The following is a 19,593-nucleotide window of genomic DNA, read 5'->3' on the forward strand; positions in this document are numbered from 1 at the left end:
TTTTTTTGAGACAGAGTCTTGCTCTGTCTCCCAGGCTGGAGTGCAGGGGCGCAATCTCGGTTCACTGCAACCTCTGCCTCCCAGGTTCAAGTGATTCTCCTGCCTCAGCCTCCCAAGTAGCTGGGATTACAGGCGCCTGCCACCACGCCTGGCTAATTTTTTGTATTTTTAATAGAGACAAAGTTTCATCATGTTGGCCAGACTGGTTTCCAACTCCTGACCTCAAGTGATCCTTAAACATTTTGGTAGAGACAGGGTCTCACTATGTTGCTCAGGCTGGTCTCAAACTCCTGGGCTCAAGCGATCCTCCCACCTCAGCCTCCCAAAGTGCTGGGAATACAGGTGTGAGCCACCATACCCAGCCTAAAGTTAAGTTATTATTAACTTACAATAGACTGTTATAACTATGAGATGTTTTAAATATGTAAGCCTTATGGAAACCACAGAGAAAAACTCTCTAGTAGATACACTGAAGACAAAGAGAAAGACATCAAATCATACCACCATAAAAAAATCAAATCAGAAAGAAAGAGTGAGATAGGAACAAAGACACTATAAAACAGTCAGGATTAGCTTGGCAGAGTGGTGCATGACTATAGCCCCAGTTACTTGAGAGGCTGAGGTAGGAAGATTGCTTGAGCCCAGGAGTTCAAAACTGCAGTGAGTTATGATCATATGATCATATGCAGTGAGTTATAAGGGAGACCTCATCTCTAAAACAACAACAACAACACAAACAAAGAATCATAAGAGACTACTATGAATAATTATATGCCAACAAATTGGATAAACTAGGAAAAAAAATGGATAAATTCCTAGAAACAAAACTACCAAGCCTGAATCATGAAGAAAGAGAAAATCTGAACAGACCAGTTATGAGTAGGATAGTTCCATCAGTAATCAAAAACCTCCTAATAAAGAAAAGACAAAGACCTGATGGCTTCACTAGTAAATTCTATCAAACACTTAAAGAAGAATTAACTCCAATTCTCCTCAAACTCTTCCAAAATGTTGAAGACGGAACACTTCCAAACTCATTTTATGAGGATAGTATTACCCTGACACCAAAACCAGACAAAAAATCTACAAGAAAATTACAGGCCAATATCCCTGATGAACATAGATACAAAAATCCTCAACAAAATACTAGCAAATGGAATTCAACAGCACATTAAAAGGATCATACACCATGATCAAGTGAGATTTATTCCTAGGATGCAGGGATGTTTCAACATAAGCAAAGCAATCAATGTGATACACCACATTAACAGAGTGAAGGATAAAAACCATATGATCATTTCAGTAGATATAGAAAAGTCATCTTACAAAATTCAACATACTTTCATAATCAAAACTCTCTCAACAAATTAGGTGTACAAGGAATTTACTTCAAAATAATAAAGGCCATATATGACAAACCTACAGCTAACATTATCCTCAACATTGGAAAGATAAAGTTTTTTCCCCTAAGATCAGAAACAAGACAACGATGTCCACTCTTGACACTCTGCTCAACATAGTACCAAAAGTCCTTTCTATTCCTTTTAGGCAATAAAAAGGAATAAAAGACATCCAAATTCAAAAAAACCCTAGGGGATCTACCATAAAACTGTTAGAAGTAATAAATGTTATTTATTTACAACTCAGTGTGCTCCCACCTCTAATTCCCGCACTTTGGGAGGCCGAGGTGGGCAGATTACTTGAGGTGAGGAGTTTGAGACCAGCCGGGCCAACATGGCAACACCTCATCTCTACTAAAAATACAAAAATTAGCCGGGTGATGGTGGGCACCTGTAATCCCAGCTACTCAGGAGGCTGAGGCACGAGAATCGCTTGAACCCAGGAGACGGAGGTTGCAGCGAGCCAAGATCACGCCACTGCACTCCAGCCTGGGTGACAGAGCGAGACTCTGTCTCAAAAAAAAAAGAAGTAATAAGGCCTCACGCGGTGGCTCATGCCTGTAATCCCAGCACTTTGGGAGGCCAAGGCGGGCGGATCATGATGTCAGGAGATCGAGACCATCCTGGCTAACACGGTGAAACCCCTCTCTACTAAAAATACAAAAAATTAGCCAGGCGTGGTGGCAGACGCCTATAGTCCCAACTACTAGGGAGGCTGAGGCAGGAGAATGGCGTGAACCCAGGAGGCCGAGCTTGCAGTGAGCCGAGATTGCACCACTGCACTCCAGCCTGGGCAACACAGCAAGACTCCCATCTCAAAAAAAAAAAAAAAAAAAAAGTAATAAATGTATGGGTATTCAGTAAGATACAAAAATCGGTTGTTTCTATAGACTAGCAACAAATTATCAGAAAAAGAAATCAAGAAGACAATCCCATGTATAATAACATCAAAAAGAATAAAGTACTTAGGAAAAAATTTAACAAAGGAAATCTGTATATGGAAAACTATAAAACACTGATGAAAAAAATGAAGACACACCAGGCATGGTGGCTCATGCCTGTAATCATAGCACTTTGGAAAGCTGAGACGGGCGGATTGCCTGAGCTCAGGAGTTCAAGACCAGCCTGGGCAATACAGTGAAGCCCCATCTCTACTAAAATACAGAAAAAAAAAAAAAAAAAAAATTAGCCAGGCATGGCAGCATGCACCTGTAGTCCTAGATACTCGGGAGGCTGAGGCAGAAGAACTGCTTGAACCCAGGAGGCGTAGATTGCAGTGAGCTGAGATCACACCACTGCACTCCAGCATGAGCAACAGAGTGAGACTCCATCTTAAAAAAAAAATTGCATTAAATAAAAAAGGGGGGTGGGGAGCTAGGGGAGAGATAGGATTAGAAGAAATACCTAATGTAGATGATAGGTTGATGGGTGTAGCAAACCACCATGGCATGTGTATACCTATGTAACAAACCTGCACATTCTGCACATGTATCCCAGAACTTAAAGTATAATAAAAAATAAATGAAGACACAAATAAAAGATATTCTGCATTCATAAATGGGAAGAATTAATATTGTTAAAATGTCCACACTACCCAAAGCAATCTACACATTCAGTGGAATCTCTAACAAAATTCCAAAGGTACTTTTCATACAAATAGCAAAAACAATCCTAAAATTCATATGGAACCATAGAAGACCCTGAAGAGTCAAGGTAATCTTGAACAAGAAGAACAAAGCTGGAGGCATCACTACATCTGATAGATTTCAAAATAGATTACAAAGCTGCAGTAATCAAAATAGCATGGCACTGGCATAAAAATAGACACATCAACCGATGGAACAGAATACAGAACCAAGAACCCATACAGAACCCATGCATTTATGGTCATTGGATTTTCAATAAAGATGCCAGGAAACACAATGGGGAAAAGACAGTTCAATAAATGGTGATGAGAAACTGGATAGCCACATGCAAAAGAATGAAATTGAATTCCTATCACATACATATACAAAAGTCAACTCAAAATGGATTAAAGACTTAAACATAAGACACAAAACTATAAAACTACTAGAAGAAAACAGAGGAGAGAAAGTTTCATGACATCAGTCTAGGCAATGGTTTTTTTTTGCATATTACCCCAAAACACAGAAAAGAAAAGCAAAAAATAGAAAAATGTGATTACGTCAAACTCAAAAGCTTCTGCACAGCAAAGGAAACAATTAACAGAGTGAAGAGACTATCCACAGAGTAGGATAAAATATTTTCAAACCTTGTATCTGGTAAGATGCTAATATCCAAAATGTATAAGGAACTCAACTCACTAACAAGAAAACAAATAACCCAATTAAAAAATGGGCATTTCTCAAAAGAAGACACAGAAACAGCCAATAGGTATATGAAAAAACACTCAACATTACTAATCATCAGGAAAATGGAAATTGAAACCACAATGAAATATCACCTCATTGCTGGGTACTGTGGCTCAGGCCTGTAATCCCAGCACTTTGGGAGGCCAAGGCGGGCGGATCACTTGAGGTCAGGAGTTCAACACCAGCCTGACCAACATGATGAAACCCCATCTCTACTAAAATACAAAAATTATGCGGGCATAGTGGCAGGCACTTGTAATCTCAGCTACTTGGGAGGCTGAGGTGGGAGAATCGCTTGAACCCCAGAGGCGGAGGTTGCAGTGAGCTGAGATTGCACCACTGCACTCCAGCCTGGGCAAAAAGAGTGAGACTCCATCTCAAAAAAACAAACAAACAAAAATCCCCTCACACCTGTCAGAACTGCTATTACCAAAAAGACAAAAAATAACAAGTGTTGGAAAGGATGTGGCAAAAAGGGAATCCTTGTACACTGTTGGTGGCATAAATTGAAACAGCCATTATGGAAAACAGCATGGACGTTTCTCAAAACTACCCTATAACTCAGCAAGCTCACTTCTGGGTATATATCCAAATGAAATCAAATCAGTATGGGGGAAAAAAATCTGCATTCTTATGTTCATTGCAGCATCATTCATGATAGCCAAGATATGGAATCAATGGATAAATTGATAAAGAAAATGTGATGTGTGGGCGTATATATGTATACACACACTGGAATATTATTAAGCCTTAAAAATGAAGAAAATCCTGTTATTTTCAACAACATAGATGAAGCTGGAGGACATGTGTGAAATAAGCCAGGCACAGAAAGACAGATACTGCAGTGATCTCACTTATATATGAATTCTAAAACGTTGAATTCATAGAAGAAGAAGGTAGAATGGAGGTCGCCAGGGGTCGGGGGATGGAGGAAAGAAGATATTGGTCAAAGGGTACAAAGTTCCAGTTACTCAGAATAAAAAATTTCTGGAGGCTAGGCATGGTGGCTCATGCCTGTAATCCCAGCACTTTGGGAGGCTGAGGTGGGCGGATCACAAGGTCAGGAGATTGAGACCATCCTGACTAACACGGTGAAACCCTGTCTCTACTAAAAATACAAAAAATTAGCCAGGCGTGGTGGCGGGTGCCTGTAATCCCAGCTACTCGGGAAGCTGAGGCAGGAGAATGGTGTGAACCCGGGAGAGAGAACATGCAGTGAGCCAAGATTGCGCCACTGCACTCCAGCCTGGGCGACAGAGCAAGACTTTGCCTCAAAAAAAAAGAAAAAAAAAAATTTCTGGAGCTCTAATATACAGCATTATATATTAATAGTATGTACTGCCATGTAAGTACATACCATTAATAGTAATACCAGTACAGAATGTATACCATAGTAACTATAGTTTATAATATTGTATTGTATACTTGGAATTTATTATGGGAGTAGATCTTAATGTTCTTACCACATACACACATATACAAATTGGTAACTATGTGATCTGATAGATACATTAATTGGCTTGATTATGGTAATCATTTCACAATGTATACACATATATCAAAATACCTAATTGTATACTGTAAATATATATAATTTTTTTTTGAGACAAAGTTTTCGCTCTTGTTGCCCAGGCTGGAGTGCAATGGCGCGATCTTGGCTCACTGCAACCTCTGCCTCTTGGGTTCAAGTGCTTCTCCTGCCTCAGCCTCCCAGGTAGCTGGGATTACAGGCATGTGCCACCACGCCTGGCCAATATATATAATTTTTATTTGCCAAATATACCTCAATAAAGCTAGGAAAAAGCTGGAATGAATTGTTTAAAAAACTTTCAGAGAAGGATGAAAATGATGACAGAAAATAATAAGTCATATGGAAGAAAAATTGATGTAAGAAATAAAATGAATGTAAAATATGAATTCTGGAAGGAAAATATGGCAATGATACAGAACTCTAATAAAACAAATTTCCAGGGTTGATGAAAACTCTTAGTATTCAGATGGTTCCCTTTTTGCTGAGCAATATATATGAGGAAAGAGGTTTTTGTTTTGTTTTGTTTTTGCCTCAGCCTCCCAAGTAGCTGGGATTACAGGCATGCGCCACCATACCTGGCTAATTTTTGTATTTTTAGTAGAGATGGGGTTTCATCACCTTGGCCAGGCTGGTCTTGAACTCCTGACCGTGTAATCCACCCACCACAGCTTCCCAAAGTGCTGGGATTACAGGAGTGAGCCACCGCTCCCAGCCTATTACTTTTTTTTTTTTTTTTTGAGACGGTTTTGCTCTTGTTGCCCAGACTGGAGTGCAATGGCTTGATCTCGGCTCACCACAACCTCTGCCTTCCAGGTTCAAGCAATTCTCCTGCCTTAGCCTTCTAAGTAGCTGGGATTACAGGCATGCACCACCATGCCCGGCTAATTTTTTGTATTTTTAGTAAAGATGGGGTTTCACCATGTTGGCCAGGCTGGTCTCGAACCCCAACTTCAGGTGATCCGCCCACCTCGGCCTCCCAAAGTGCTGGGATTACAGTCATGAGCCACCGCGCCTGGCCACCTATTACTTTTTTTTTTTTTTTTGAGACAGAACCTTGCTCTGTTGCCCAGGTGAGAGTACAGTGGCGTGATCTCAGCTCACTGCAACCTCCGCCTCCTGGGTTCAAGAGATCCTCCTGCCTCTCAGCCTCCCGAGTAGCTGAGATCATACCCAGCTATTTTTTTTGTATTTTTAGTAAAGATGGGGTTTCAATACGTTGGTTAGGCTGATCTCGAACTCCTGACCTCAAGTGATCTGCCCACCGTGACCTCCCAAAGTGCTGGGATTACAGGCATAAGCCACTGCGCCTGGCTTCCATATGATTTAAAGAAAGACCTAGGGTCTCATAGAATAATATTCAGAATGCCTTAGGATACCATCCAAAATCACTCAACATAAGAAGAATGAAGAAAATTTTAACTCACATGGCAAAAGACAACAGACACCAAAATAAAGGTGACTCATGTTGGAATTATCAGATAATGACTTTAAAGCAGCTATTTTAAAAATGCTTGAATAAGGAATCATGCACACTCTGCAAACCAATATAAAAATAGAAAGTTTCAGCAAAAGAGTAGAATATATAAAGAATAATAAATAAGTTTTAGAACTGAAAAGTGCAGTAGCCGAAATAAAAACCACTGGCTAGGCTCAAAAGCAGAATGGAGGTAATAAAGTCAATAAACTTGAAGATAGTTCAAAAGAAATTAGCTAATATGAATAACAGTGAAAAAAAAGATGGAAAATGCAAAAAGAACACAGCCTCTGGGAATGTAGAACAAGAAAAGATTTAACATTTGTGTCATCAGGGTTTCAGAAGGAGAAGAGATAGTATAGGACTCAAAAAAGATTTGAAGAAATAATGGCTGAAAACTTACAAATTTTGTAAAAGATAAAACAAGCAAAGCCATTTTGAGAAGCACAGCCACCCCAAATAGGATAAACCCAAAGAAATCCATACTCAGACACATCATAATCAAACTGCTGAAAATGAAAGACAAAATAAATAGTGAAAGAACTGTAAAAAAATAATGTATTACTTATGGGTGAACAATGACTTGAATGACTGGATTGCTCTTCACAAACTCTGGAGGCCAGAAAAAAAGTGGAACAATAATTTATTGTGCTGAAAAAAAGAGTTGTGAATCCAGAATTTTGTATCTACCAAAAATATCCTTCAGTGATGAAGGTGAGATTAAGAAAAGTAATACTGCAAATGTACATTGCAGCTCAGGCTGTGCCCTCAGAGTCTGTGTGGAAGTAGGCAATAGTGGGGACAGTGGTTAGTAAAAGAGCTTGTATCCCTTCTCAAAGGGGTTAAGTGCTTGTTAAATCCCGGAGACAGCTGTCATGTGAGAATGAAGGTCCAGTGCTGCTTTCCAGCTCTCCAAAGAAAATCAGAAATCCAGATTTCTATATTAAATCCTCTGATAGCTTGAGGCTGGTAACTAATTCAGAACATTAGAAAACTGTAGGGGCAGCACCAAATACAAACATGTGTAGGATACACCCTGAGTTACTAGGTTGTTACTTCAATGGAGTTTTCTGTTTCTTTGAACTTCAGAAATTATACCAAGATACATCTAATTAAAACTCCTGGCCGGACGCAGTGCCTCATGCCTGTGATCCCAGCACTTTGGGAGACCAAGGCAGGTGGATCACCTGAGGTCAAGAGTTTGAGACCTGGCCAACATGGTAAAACCTCATTTCTACTAAAAATACCAAAAAAAAATTAGACTTAGTGGCGTGCACCTGTAGTCCCAGCTACTCGGGGTGGCTGAGGCAGGAGAATCCCCTGAACCCAGGAGGCAGAGGTTGCAATGAGCCAAGATCACGCCACTGCACTCCAGCCTGGGCGACAGAGCGAGACTCTGTCTCGGAAAAAATAAAACAAAATAAAATAAAAAAATAAAATAAATCCTATGGAGATGGTTGATACTTTTGTTTTAACAGGTATTGACCATGTTGGGTTCAGGCTGCAAGTTCCAACAAGCCTTGTGTGGACTGTGATTCCAGTGTCAGTTTTCAAGGCCTTTGCAGTGTTATTTGGATTTGTCCTGTGTGTGCACCACCCAATCCAATCTGAAACTTACACTTTAGTTCTTGAAGTCTTTGATATGTTATTTAGGGACAGATCCACATATATTCGGGCAAAAATGAGCCTAAGAGTTCATAAAAACTGAGTTTTTTTGAACTTTGGGTTTTTTTTTTTTTTTGGAGATGGAGTTTTGCTCTTGTTGCCCAGGTTGGAGTGCAATGGCACGATCTTGGCTCACCCCAACCTTTGCCTCCTGGGTTCAAGCAATTCTCCTGCCTCAGCCTCCCGAGTAGCTGGGATTAGAGGCATGTGTCACCACGCCCGGCTAATTTTGTATTTTTAGTAGAGATGGGGTTTCTCCATGTTGGTCAGGCTGGTCTTGAACTCCCGACTTGAGGTGATCCACCCACCTCGGCCTCCCAAAGTGCTGGGATTACAGACATGAGCCACCATGCCGGGGCCAACTTTGGGTTTTTTAAAGTTGAACATGGGTTGCTTTTTTGAACTTGTTCCTTTCTGGGATCTTCTTGATACTTTCTAGTTCCCTGGAGCTCCCCTATTCAGTTCTCTAGTCATAACGCTGGGGCTTTAGTTACCTCCCTCTGCTATGTACTTTCTGCAACTATGCCTGGGTATGGCAGGAGGAAACAGAGAAAAAAAGTAATGGGGGTTCACTCCACAGCAACTCTAATAGGAAAAGAAGGTTCCTATCCCTTGTAGTTTTAGATACCTGCAGGCCCCCACTGCTTCCACTATTGCTGCTGCTGCTGTGAGATTGCCTGGAGGCTGGGACATGCAAAAACAGGGGGGAAAATATAGACATATATTTGTGTATATATACATATATGTATATATGTACATATGTATGTACATATACACACAAGCAAGAGATTGCCCCAGTCTCTCTTGGTGTTAAGAATCCCATTTCCTCCCATCCTGGCTAACGCAGTGAAACCCCGCCTCTACTAAAAATACAAAAAATTAGCCGGGCGTGGTGGGGGTGCCTGTAATCCAAGCTACTTGGGAGGCTGAGGTAGGAGCATCACTTGAACCCAGGAGGCGAAGGTTGCAGTGAGCCGAGACTGTGCCACTGCACTCCAGCCTGGGTGACAGAGCGAGACTCTGTCTCAAAATAAAAAAAAAAAAAGAATCCCATTTCCTGTGCCTTCCACCAAAACCAGAAGGCTTATCTTGGGCCAGATGCAGTAATCTCAGCACTTTGGGAGGCCAAGATGGAAGGACTGCTTGAGCCCAGGGGTTCAAAATCAGCCTAGACAACACAGGGAGATCTGGTTTCTACGAAAATTTTAAAAATTAGCTGGGCCTGGTGGCACATGTCTGTGGTTTCAGCTACTCGGGGGCTGAGGTAGGAGGACTGCTTGAGCCCAGGAGGTCCAGACTGCAGTGAGCTGTGGGTTCACCACTACACTCCAGCTGGAATTATCTCTGTCTATATCCTACGCAATAAACAAGTCAACTGCATTTGTAGACCCCCAAAAATATATAGAAAATAACTAGAAATAAAATATCAAATGAACTATAAGCCCTTTTTTGAGATAAGTTTATAAAAATACACTGAAATACCATCAAGAAGGCCTAAATAAATGGAGAAAAGTACTGCGATCATGGCAAACATGATTTAACATAATAAAGATATCAGTTACTACTAAAGTGATCTACAAATCACTTTCTTTTTTTTTTTTTTTTTTTGAGACAGAGTCTCACTCTGTTGCCCAGGCTATAGTGCAGTAGTACCATCTTGGCTCACTGCAACCTCTGCCTCCTGGGTTCAAGTGATGCTCATGCCTCAGACTCCCGAGTAGCTGGGACAACAGGTGTGCGCCACCACACCTGGCTAATTTTTGTGTTTACTTTTGTTGGGTTTTTTTTTTTTTGAGACAGAGTCTCACTCCATCACCCAGGCTGGAGTGCAGTGGCACGATCTCGGTTCACTGCAACCTCCACCTCCTGGGTTCAAGCAATTCTTGTGCCTCAGCCTCCCGAGTAGCTGGGATTACAGCTGTGTGCTATCACACCTGGCTAGTTTTTGTATTTTTAGTAGATCCTGGGTTTCACCACATTGTCCAGGCTGGTCTCGAACTCCTGGCCTCAAGTGATCTGCCCACCTCGGCCTCCCAAAGTGTTGGGATTACAGGCGTGAGCCACCACACCCGGCCAAATTCAATGTAATTATACATATTAAAAACTCAACATTTTGAATAAAACATAAAGTAATTTTTAATACTATATGAAAGATCAAAGCGATAAGTATAACCAAAATATGCCTAAAGAAAAGGTGGAGAGATGTGTCCTATCAGAAATCAAGACGTGTTATATAAACAAGAGTAATTAAGGCAGGGATAAAAAGGCTCAATGTAACAAGAAAGACCCAATGCATATATGAAATCTGAATATATGACAGAGGAGCATTGTTGATCAATGAAGAATAGACAGAGTTTTCATTTGAGAGGGAAACATAATTTTTTTGTTTTAAGAGACGGTGTTTCCCTCTGTTGCCCAGGCTGGTTTTGAATTCCTGGGCTCAAGCAACCCTCCTGCCTTAACCTCCCAAAGTGCTGGGATTATAGGCATGAGCTACCACACCCAGCCAATTTGTTTTCTATATAGGAAAAATAACTGATCTCCATCTCATACTATTCATAAAAATCAATTAAAGTTGCATTAATAGATCTTTAATAAGAAAGAGAAAACATAAAAATTCTTGGGAGTTCGAGATCAGCATGGGCAACACGGCAAAACCCTGTCTCTACAAAAAATATGAAAAGTTAGCCGAGAGCGATGGCACGTGCCTGCAGCCCCGGGAGGCTGAGGTGGGAAGATCACCTGAGCCTAGGAGGTAGAAGCTGCAGTGAGCCGTGATTGTTCCAGTGCACTCTAGCCTGGGTGACTTTTTCTGTCTTAAAAAAAAAAAAATTTGGAATTAAAGTAGAAAATTGGGCTAGGAAGGGGTTTCTGAAGATCCAAAAAGTATAAAGCATACAGGAAAAAGATAATAATGTTTATAAGCAATATATAATTTAACCACTAAACATACAATTTGACAATATTAACACAAAGAATTACTGTTCATCAAAAGATATCATAACAAAAGTGAATAAAAAAGACATAAACTGGAAAACATATCTATAAAACATGCGATTGATCAAAAATGAATATCTAGAATTTATACAAGGAATTCCTACAAATCTTAGGAAAAAGACAAATTAGCCTAATACAAAATGGATCAAAATGACATTACACAGAAGAGACACTAATGACCAATAAACATATGGAAAGGTAATCATCTTCAATAATGACCAGGGAAATTTAATTTAAAATGATAAAATAAGATTTCATACTCATCAATCAGATTATTAAAAATTGAAAAAATCTTATAATATCATAAGGAAAGATGGTGGAACAAAAGTACTTCCAACGTAAACTAATACAACACTTGGAAAACAGTTTGGCATCACCTTGCAAAGCTGAATAAGTATGTACACCAAGATCCCGCAATGGTACTCCTAAGTGTATTTCCTAACAAATCTCTTGCACATGTAAGTCTGCAGATGTAAATATTATTGTCATAATTATATGTTTACATATATACATTCTATATATTCTACTATGTTTATAAATACTTTTTTTTTTTTTTTTTGAGACGGAGTCTTGCTCTGTAGCCCAGGAGTGCAGTGGCATGATCTCAACTCACTGTAAGCTCCGCCTCCCAGGTTCATGCCATTCTCCTGCCTCAGCCTCTCGAGTAGCTGGGACTACAGGCGCCCGCCACCATGCCCGGCCAATTCTTTTTGTATTTTTAGTAGAGACGGGGTTTCATCATGTTAGCCAGGATGGTCTCAATCTCCTGACCTAGTGATTCGCCCACCTTGGCCTCCCAAAGTGCTGGGATTACAGGCGTTAGCCACCATGCCCGGCTTATAAATAACTATTTTAAGGGAAAAATTTAATGGATAGATTAAAAAGCATAAAGGTCATTGTTACAGAATATATTAGCAAATCAATATAAATCAAGGCCAAATAAATATATATAATATATTAAATATATATAAAGGCAGTATAAATGGAAAAACAGATGAAGAGTAAGAAACACAGACGTTTTATGTCAGTTTAATAGAAGGAAAAAAGGAAAAGGTAACAAGGCAATATTTGAAGAGATGACTACTAAGAATTTCCTATCACTAAAAAAAAAAAAGATGTAAGTCCTCAGATTGAAAAATACTACCAGAAGCAAAGCATAAGGGGAATAAAGGTAACCATATCTGAATTTATCACAGTAAAAATTTAGCCTATTAGAGGAAAACATTTTTCTCTAATGGAAAGGAACAAGAATCATCTATCAAAAAGAAAACAGTTAAGAATATCTTCATGGCCTTGTGGCAGGCAAAGATATATTTAAAAAGACAACAATGTACAGCTGGCTCTCTGTACTGGGTGGGAGGGGTGAGGAGGGTTGAGGTTTGGTTCCAGGACCATGGCAGACACCAAAATCTGCGGATGCTCAAGTCCCTTATATAAAATGGCACAGTAAGTTGGTTTCAACCAACTGTGAGTCTCAACCTATTAATACAGAGGGCCAACTATACGTATTTTACATCCATGATTGGTTGAGTCTGTGGATGCAGAATCCACGAATACGAAGGGCTGACTATACATATGCAATGATTCCATTCATGTAAGATTCAAATATAGGCTAAGGAAGAATTTCTTAATCGAGTCCCTATAAGTGTGAAGCATCAAAGAAAAGATGGATACATTTGACTACAGTAATCATTAGGAACTTCTGCTCACAGAAAAGAAAACCATAAAGAGAGCTAAATTCAATTCAGAGTAGAAAAAGATACTTGTAGTTCGTAGAACATGCAAAGTCCCATAAGCAGAACATATAAAGAACCCTTACACATTATTAAGAAAAATACAGACAATTCGGCTGGGCGCGGTGGCTCACGCCTATAATCCCAGAACTTTGGGAGGCTGAGGCAGGTGGATCACAAGGTCAGGAGATCGAGACCATCCTGGCTAACACGGTGAAACTCCATCTCCACTAAAAATACAAAAAAAATAGCTGGGCGAGGTGGCAGGCGCCTGTAGTCCCAGCTACTCAGGAGGCTGAGGCAAGAGAATGGTGTGAACCTGGGAGGTGGAGCTTGCAGTGAGCCGAGATGGCGCCACTGCACTCCAGCCTGGGTGACAGAGCAAGACTCCGTCAAAAAAAAAAAAAAAAAAAGAAAAAGAAAAATACAGACAATTCAACAGAAAAACAGGCAAAAGATTTGAGCAGGCATTTCACTACAGAATTTCAGCTGGGCGTCGTGGCTCATGACTGTAATCCCAGCACTTTGGGAGGCTGGGACAGGCGGATCACGAGGTCAGGAGTTTGAGACCATCCTGGCCAACAGTGAAACCCCATCTCTACTAAAAATATAAAAAATTAGCTGGGCATAGTGGTGGGCGCCTATAATCCCAGCTACACAGGAGGCTGAGGCAGAAGAACCGCTTGAACCTGAGAGGTGGAGGTTGAAGTAAGCCAAGATTGCACCACTGCACTCCAGCCTGGACAACAATGTGAGACTCCGTCTCCAAAAAAAAAAAAAAAAAAAAAAGAATTTCAAAAAACCAATGACTTGAAAATGTGTGCTAAAACTCATCAGGAAAGAAAAATGTGGCCAGGCACGGTGGCTCAAGACTGTAATCCTAGCACTTTGGGAGGCGGGTGGATCATTTGAGGTCAGGAGTTGAAGACCAGCCTGGCCAACGTGGTGAAACCCCATCTCTACGAAAAATATAAAAATTAGCCAGGCTTGGTGGCACGTGCTTGTAATTCCAGCTACTTGGGAGGCTGAGGTGGGAGAATTGCTTGCACCTGGGAGGCAGAGGTTGCAGTGAGCTGAGATTGTGCCACTGCACTCCAGCCTGGGTGACAGAGCGAGACTCCATCTCAAAAAAAAAAAAAAAAAAAAAGAAAAAAGGAGGAAATGCAAATTAAAACCACACTGAATTATTATTATACACTTACTAATTGATAAAAATCAAAGTTTGGGCTGGGTGTGGTGGCTCACGCCTGTAATCCCAGCACTTTGAGAGGCCGAGGCAGGTGGATCACCTGAGGTCAGGAGTTCGAGAGCAGCCTGACCAACAGGGAGAAACCCCATCTCTACTAAAAATACAAAATTAGCCAGGCGTGGTGGCCCATGCCTGTAATCCCAGCTACTTCGGAGGCTGAGGCAGAAGAATCACTTGAACCCAGGAGGCAGAGGTTGTGGTGAGCCAAGATCGTGTCATTGCACTCCAGCCTGGGCAACAAGAGCGAAACTCTGTCTCAAAAAAAAAAAAAAAAAAAATTAAAGTTTGACAATACCGTACATTAGGAAGCACGTGCAACAAGGGAACGTTCATATACTGCTGGTGAAATTGTAAACAAATATAAGTGTTGAAGAAAAGTTAAAATTAGGTAGCTCGGCTGGGCGAAGTGGCTTACTCCTGTAATCCCAACACTTTGGGAGGTTGAGGTGGGAGGATCACTTGAGGCCAGGAGTTAGAGACCAGCCTGGCCAACATGGCAAAACCCTGTCTCTACTAAAAATATAAAAATTAGCTGGGTGTGGTGCTGCATGCCTGTAATTCTCACAATTCGGGAGGCTAAGGCATGAGAATCGCTTGAATCTTGGAGGCAGAAGTTGCAGTGAACCCAGATCACGCCATTTCACTCCAGCCTGGGCGACAGGGCTAGACTCTGTCTCAAAAAAACTAAAAAATTAGGCAGCTAGTTTGGGAGCTGTGGCTCATGCCTGTAATCCCAGCACTTTTGGAGCCTGAGTGGTGGGATCACTTGAGCCCAGGAGTTCCAGACCAGCCTGGGCAACATGGCAAAACCCCGTCTCTACAAAAAATACAAAAAATTAACCAGGTGTGGTGGCATGCACCTGTATTCCCATCTACCCAGGAGGCTGAGGTGGGGGGATCATGTGAGCCCAGAAGGTGGTCAAGACTGCAGTGAGCCGTGATAGTGCCACTGCCCTCCAGCCTGGGTAAGAGTGGGACCCTGTTTCAAAAAAAAAAGTAAAAGCACCCTCTGGAAACCAATAGACAGGTAAATGTTATTATTTTGCAAAGTCCATAAAAACTGAAAGAATAAAACACAGTAATAGATTAAAAGTATGAAATATAGAAATGAACAAGTTAATTATCATGCTATGGTGAAAATGTCCACTCTCACAAGTACTCAATATAATGACAATAAAGCAGTTCAGCATACCAAGAAATCACTGTAAAATTTATATAACTTTGCATTAAGGTTATATAAGGGAGAAAATATCCATATTTTTTAAAATTACATAATGAGATTATGCAAGGGTGAAATGACATGAAGTCCTGGATTTACTTGAAATTATTTGCGGTGGGGCGCGGTGGCTTACGCCTGCAATCCCAGAATTTGGGAGGCCAAGGCAAGTGGATCACCTGAAGTCAAGAGTTCAAGACCAGCCTGGCCAACCTGGTGAAACCCCATCTCTATGAAAAATACAAAAAAATTTGCCAGGCATGGTGGCGGGTGCCTGTAATCCCACCTACTCGGGAGGCTGAGGCAGGAGAATCGCTTGAACTTGGGAGGTGGAGGTTGCAGTGAGCCAAGATCATGCCATTGCACTCCAGCCTGGGTAACAAGAGTGAAACTCCATCTCAAAAACAAAGAAAAAAAAGAAAATATTTGTGTGACAATAGGGGTAGATGAGTGGTATGTATTTTTGAAAATTTTCACAATGAAAAGCAACATTCTATGACTTGTAAAATAAATGAGCGAAAACATTTATTTAAAATAAAAATTAACCATTCTTAAAGAGTACAATGAAATGAATACTACCAAACACTGTGAGTGTCTGAAAGCTTCAGAAATATCTTGTCTCTGAGAATCTATCCTAAGCAAATACAGAAAAATCTATATGCATAAGGTTGTGCTTTTACATAAAGAATGCATATATGCATAAAGAATGGTGCTTTTACAAACAAGCATTGATTAGAAAGCAGCTTAACTATGTAAGTATAAGTACTTGAACAGCACTAAAAGAAGAAAAAACAGAATTATATGAGAAAATGCATGTAGAAACTATTACATACCTATCTAATCTTCATGGCCAGATCTTTTTGGTACTTTTCTTCCTGAGTTCCTGAGTTCACCTTCTATCCTGCTGTTGTTCAACCTACATTTCCTTGCCATATCTTCTCCTGCTGTAAACCTCTAGGTATCAGGGTGCTTCAGGTTTCTGTCTTTGCTATATTTATTCCCTAGGGTATTTCATCCAGTCACAAGACTCTATATCTCTATATTGAAGGCTCTCCAAATTTTCCTCCAACGCTGATCTGACCTCCCAGTTCCAGACTTCTATACTGAACTGCCTGCATGGCATCTATGCTGTGTCCAGTAAGCACCTGAAGCTTAACATAAGCAAACCCACCCTTGATTTTGCAAGACCCAAATCTACTCTTTCCCCATTTCAGTAATTACAAAGCCCATTCTTCCATAGCCTCTCCCTAAAAAGCATGAATCCTTTTTTTTCCGCTTATACTCCAAGACTGAATCCTGCTAACTCTTCCTTGAAAAGATTTCAAACCCACCACTTCCTTCCACTGCCACTGATAACATTTCAATGGTCTCTGAGCCATCACTGTATCTCAACCAGACTACTACAAAAATCTGCTAAACAGCCACTCTGCTTCCAATCTTGCCACCTACAAAGCAGCTAGGGAAATCTTTTTAAAATATATGTTGCATCAAAGACAGGCACAGTGGCTCACACCTGTAATCCCAGCACGTTGGGAGGCCGAGGTGGGAGGATCACCTGAGGTGAGGATTTCGAGACCAGCCTGGCCAACATGGTGAAACACTGTCTCTACTAAAATACAAAAATTAGCTGGCCATGGTGGCAGGTGCCTGTAGTCCCGGTTACTCAGGAGGATGAGGCACGAGAATCGCTTGAACCCAGGAGGCGGAGCTTGCAGTGAGCCAAGATCATGCCACTGCACTCCAGCCTGGGTGACAGAGCAAGACTCCATCTCAAACAAAAACAAAAACATGGCCCAGTGTGGTGGCTCACGCCTGTAATCCCAGCACTTTGGGAGGCCGAGGCAGGTGGATCACAAGGTCAGGAGATTGAGATCATCCTGGCTAACACGGTGAAACCCCGTCTTTACTAAAAAAAAAATACAAAAAAATTAGCCGGGTGTGGTGGTATGTGCCTGTAATCCCAGCTACTCGAGAGGCTGAGGCAGGAGAATCGCTTGAACCTGGGAAGCGGAGGTTGCAGTAAGCCGAGATCATGCCACTGCACTCCAGCTTGGGAGACAGAGCGAGACTCTGTCTCAAAAAAAAACAAAAAAATAATGAGTTGCATCAAGCCATTTCTAGGTGCACAGCCTTCTGATGACTTCTTGTCTTAGATGAAAAGATTTCCCATGGCCTGTATGGCAGACAGTACATAAACTGACCCACTCTTTCCCACTCCTGCCTCTTTGATCTCATCTCCCACCCATGTACCCCTCTGCTCTCACTCCTTCAGTCACTGGCCTCTGGGGCTGCTCCTCAAACACAGCCAATGCACAGCTGCCTCAGGCCCTTGAAGGTCTGCGTTCCTCCATCTGGAGTGGTCTTCCGCCCAGTACCCATATACAATAACTTACTATGGTGCTTCTTCAGGTCTCTGCCCAAACGTTACCATATCATTTGGTAAGATACGGTAAATTTCTCTTGCCTCTTCACATAAAATATCATCCTTTATCCCCTTCCTCTACTTCTTATTTCTTTTTAGTATTTACTATTACCTGGTATGTTATATATTCATCTATTTTCATATCTCTCCCTACACTGTGGGGTAGGTTCTGGGAACAGAGATGACGCATGTTCTTTTTTTTCTTTTTTTGAGATAGAGTCTCTCTCTGTCACTCAGGCTGGAGTGCAGTGGCGTAATCTTGGCTCACTGCAACCTCCACCTCCTGGGTTCAAGTGATTCTCCTGCCTCAGCCTCCTGAGTAGCTGGGATTACAGGCGCATGCCACCACACCCAGCTGATTTTTGTATTTTTTAGTAGAGATGGGGTTTCATCACGTTGGCCAGGCTGGTCTCGAACTCTTGACCTCAGGCAATCCTCCTGCTTCAGCCTCCCAAAGTGCTGGGATGACAGGTGTGAGCCACCGCACCCAATCACACATGTTCTATTCATTACTGTAACCTCAGTGTTGAGAATAGTGCTGGGCATACCATAGGCACTCCAGAAACATAAACTAAATGAATGAATGTGCTGTTCTGTTCCTCCTCCATCATACCAAATCTCTCTTTGCCAGCTCTTACCTTCTCCATGGAGACACAGGCCCTTTATTTCCAACCCTCTATATAAAGTCAATGACGCTCACACCAAAATCTCCCCCATGACTTCTATGTGGATCAACCCCTCTTCTACCTCGTTAGCCCTCACTTTCTGCTAAGCTCCCTATTTTAACTTCGCTTATGGTGGTGTTATTTGTAGACATGTTCTAGTACTTCTACTAGGCAGTAAGTTCTGAAATTGCTTATTCCTTTTTTAAACTCTGCAGCACCTAGCTGAGTGCCTTATACATGTTAGAAAATTAGTAAATGTTGGTAAAAAATATGAATGAATCAATGAGGGCATAAATCCCTATCCCAAAAAACTTAGTAAAAGAAAATAAGTCTTTGGCAGGGTAGGAAAAAATCTATTTCTGGAGACAGTGATGCTTTTATTAGACTAAATACAAAGGAGGATGAGAAGCTAGGAAGGAAATGGATCCAAAATATGGATAGAAAGGAATATCACTAGAAAGGGTGGAGGAGGGCACCAGCTGGTTAGAACTGAGAGAGAAGGATAAGAGGAGAAAAGCAGGTAAAGTGTCTTAGGTAAAGGGGAAAGGTTCCTTCATTTGAAAGCTCATGTAGAAAAGGTCTTACATTTGCACAACAGGCCAAAAGCCTTTGAGGAGAGTTTCCCAGATAGCATCTAAAAGATGCAGTCTCTCTACTGGCCAAATCACGCATTACCTGCTGTGCCTCACTTACCTGGCCACTGGCCTCTTGTTAGCTCTCTGTCAACCAACCAGGGCTCCTTCCCTTGCTCCAAGTAGGAGATCACATTTGGTTTAGAAACAGAATGCCCTGCTTACAAAAGAAGTAACAAAACAGATTTATCATGAGAATATCCTAGAATTCAAATCCAGTCCCTTCATTATAAAGAA

The 19,593-nt window shown here is 41.2% G+C and overlaps 1 protein-coding gene across 8 annotated transcripts in view; it reads right to left on the minus strand.

Moving 5' to 3' along the window:
• Nucleotides 1-19,593, minus strand: part of ZNF566 (zinc finger protein 566) — a 44,719-nt gene that overhangs the window by 8,687 nt on the left and 16,439 nt on the right. For 6 of the 8 annotated variants that reach the window (XM_063657582.1, XM_054462348.2, XM_063657585.1 and 3 more), the window contains one exon: nucleotides 19,418-19,516. In XM_063657582.1, coding sequence (XP_063513652.1) covers nucleotides 19,418-19,516 — 99 coding nt within the window. The remainder of the gene's footprint in view (nucleotides 1-19,417; nucleotides 19,517-19,593) is intronic. The other 2 variants (XM_063657583.1, XM_063657589.1) reach the window with 1 other exon arrangement.

This window comes from Pongo pygmaeus, chromosome 20 (genome assembly GCF_028885625.2).
Source record: "Pongo pygmaeus isolate AG05252 chromosome 20, NHGRI_mPonPyg2-v2.0_pri, whole genome shotgun sequence".
Taxonomy (NCBI): Eukaryota; Metazoa; Chordata; class Mammalia; order Primates; family Hominidae; genus Pongo; species Pongo pygmaeus.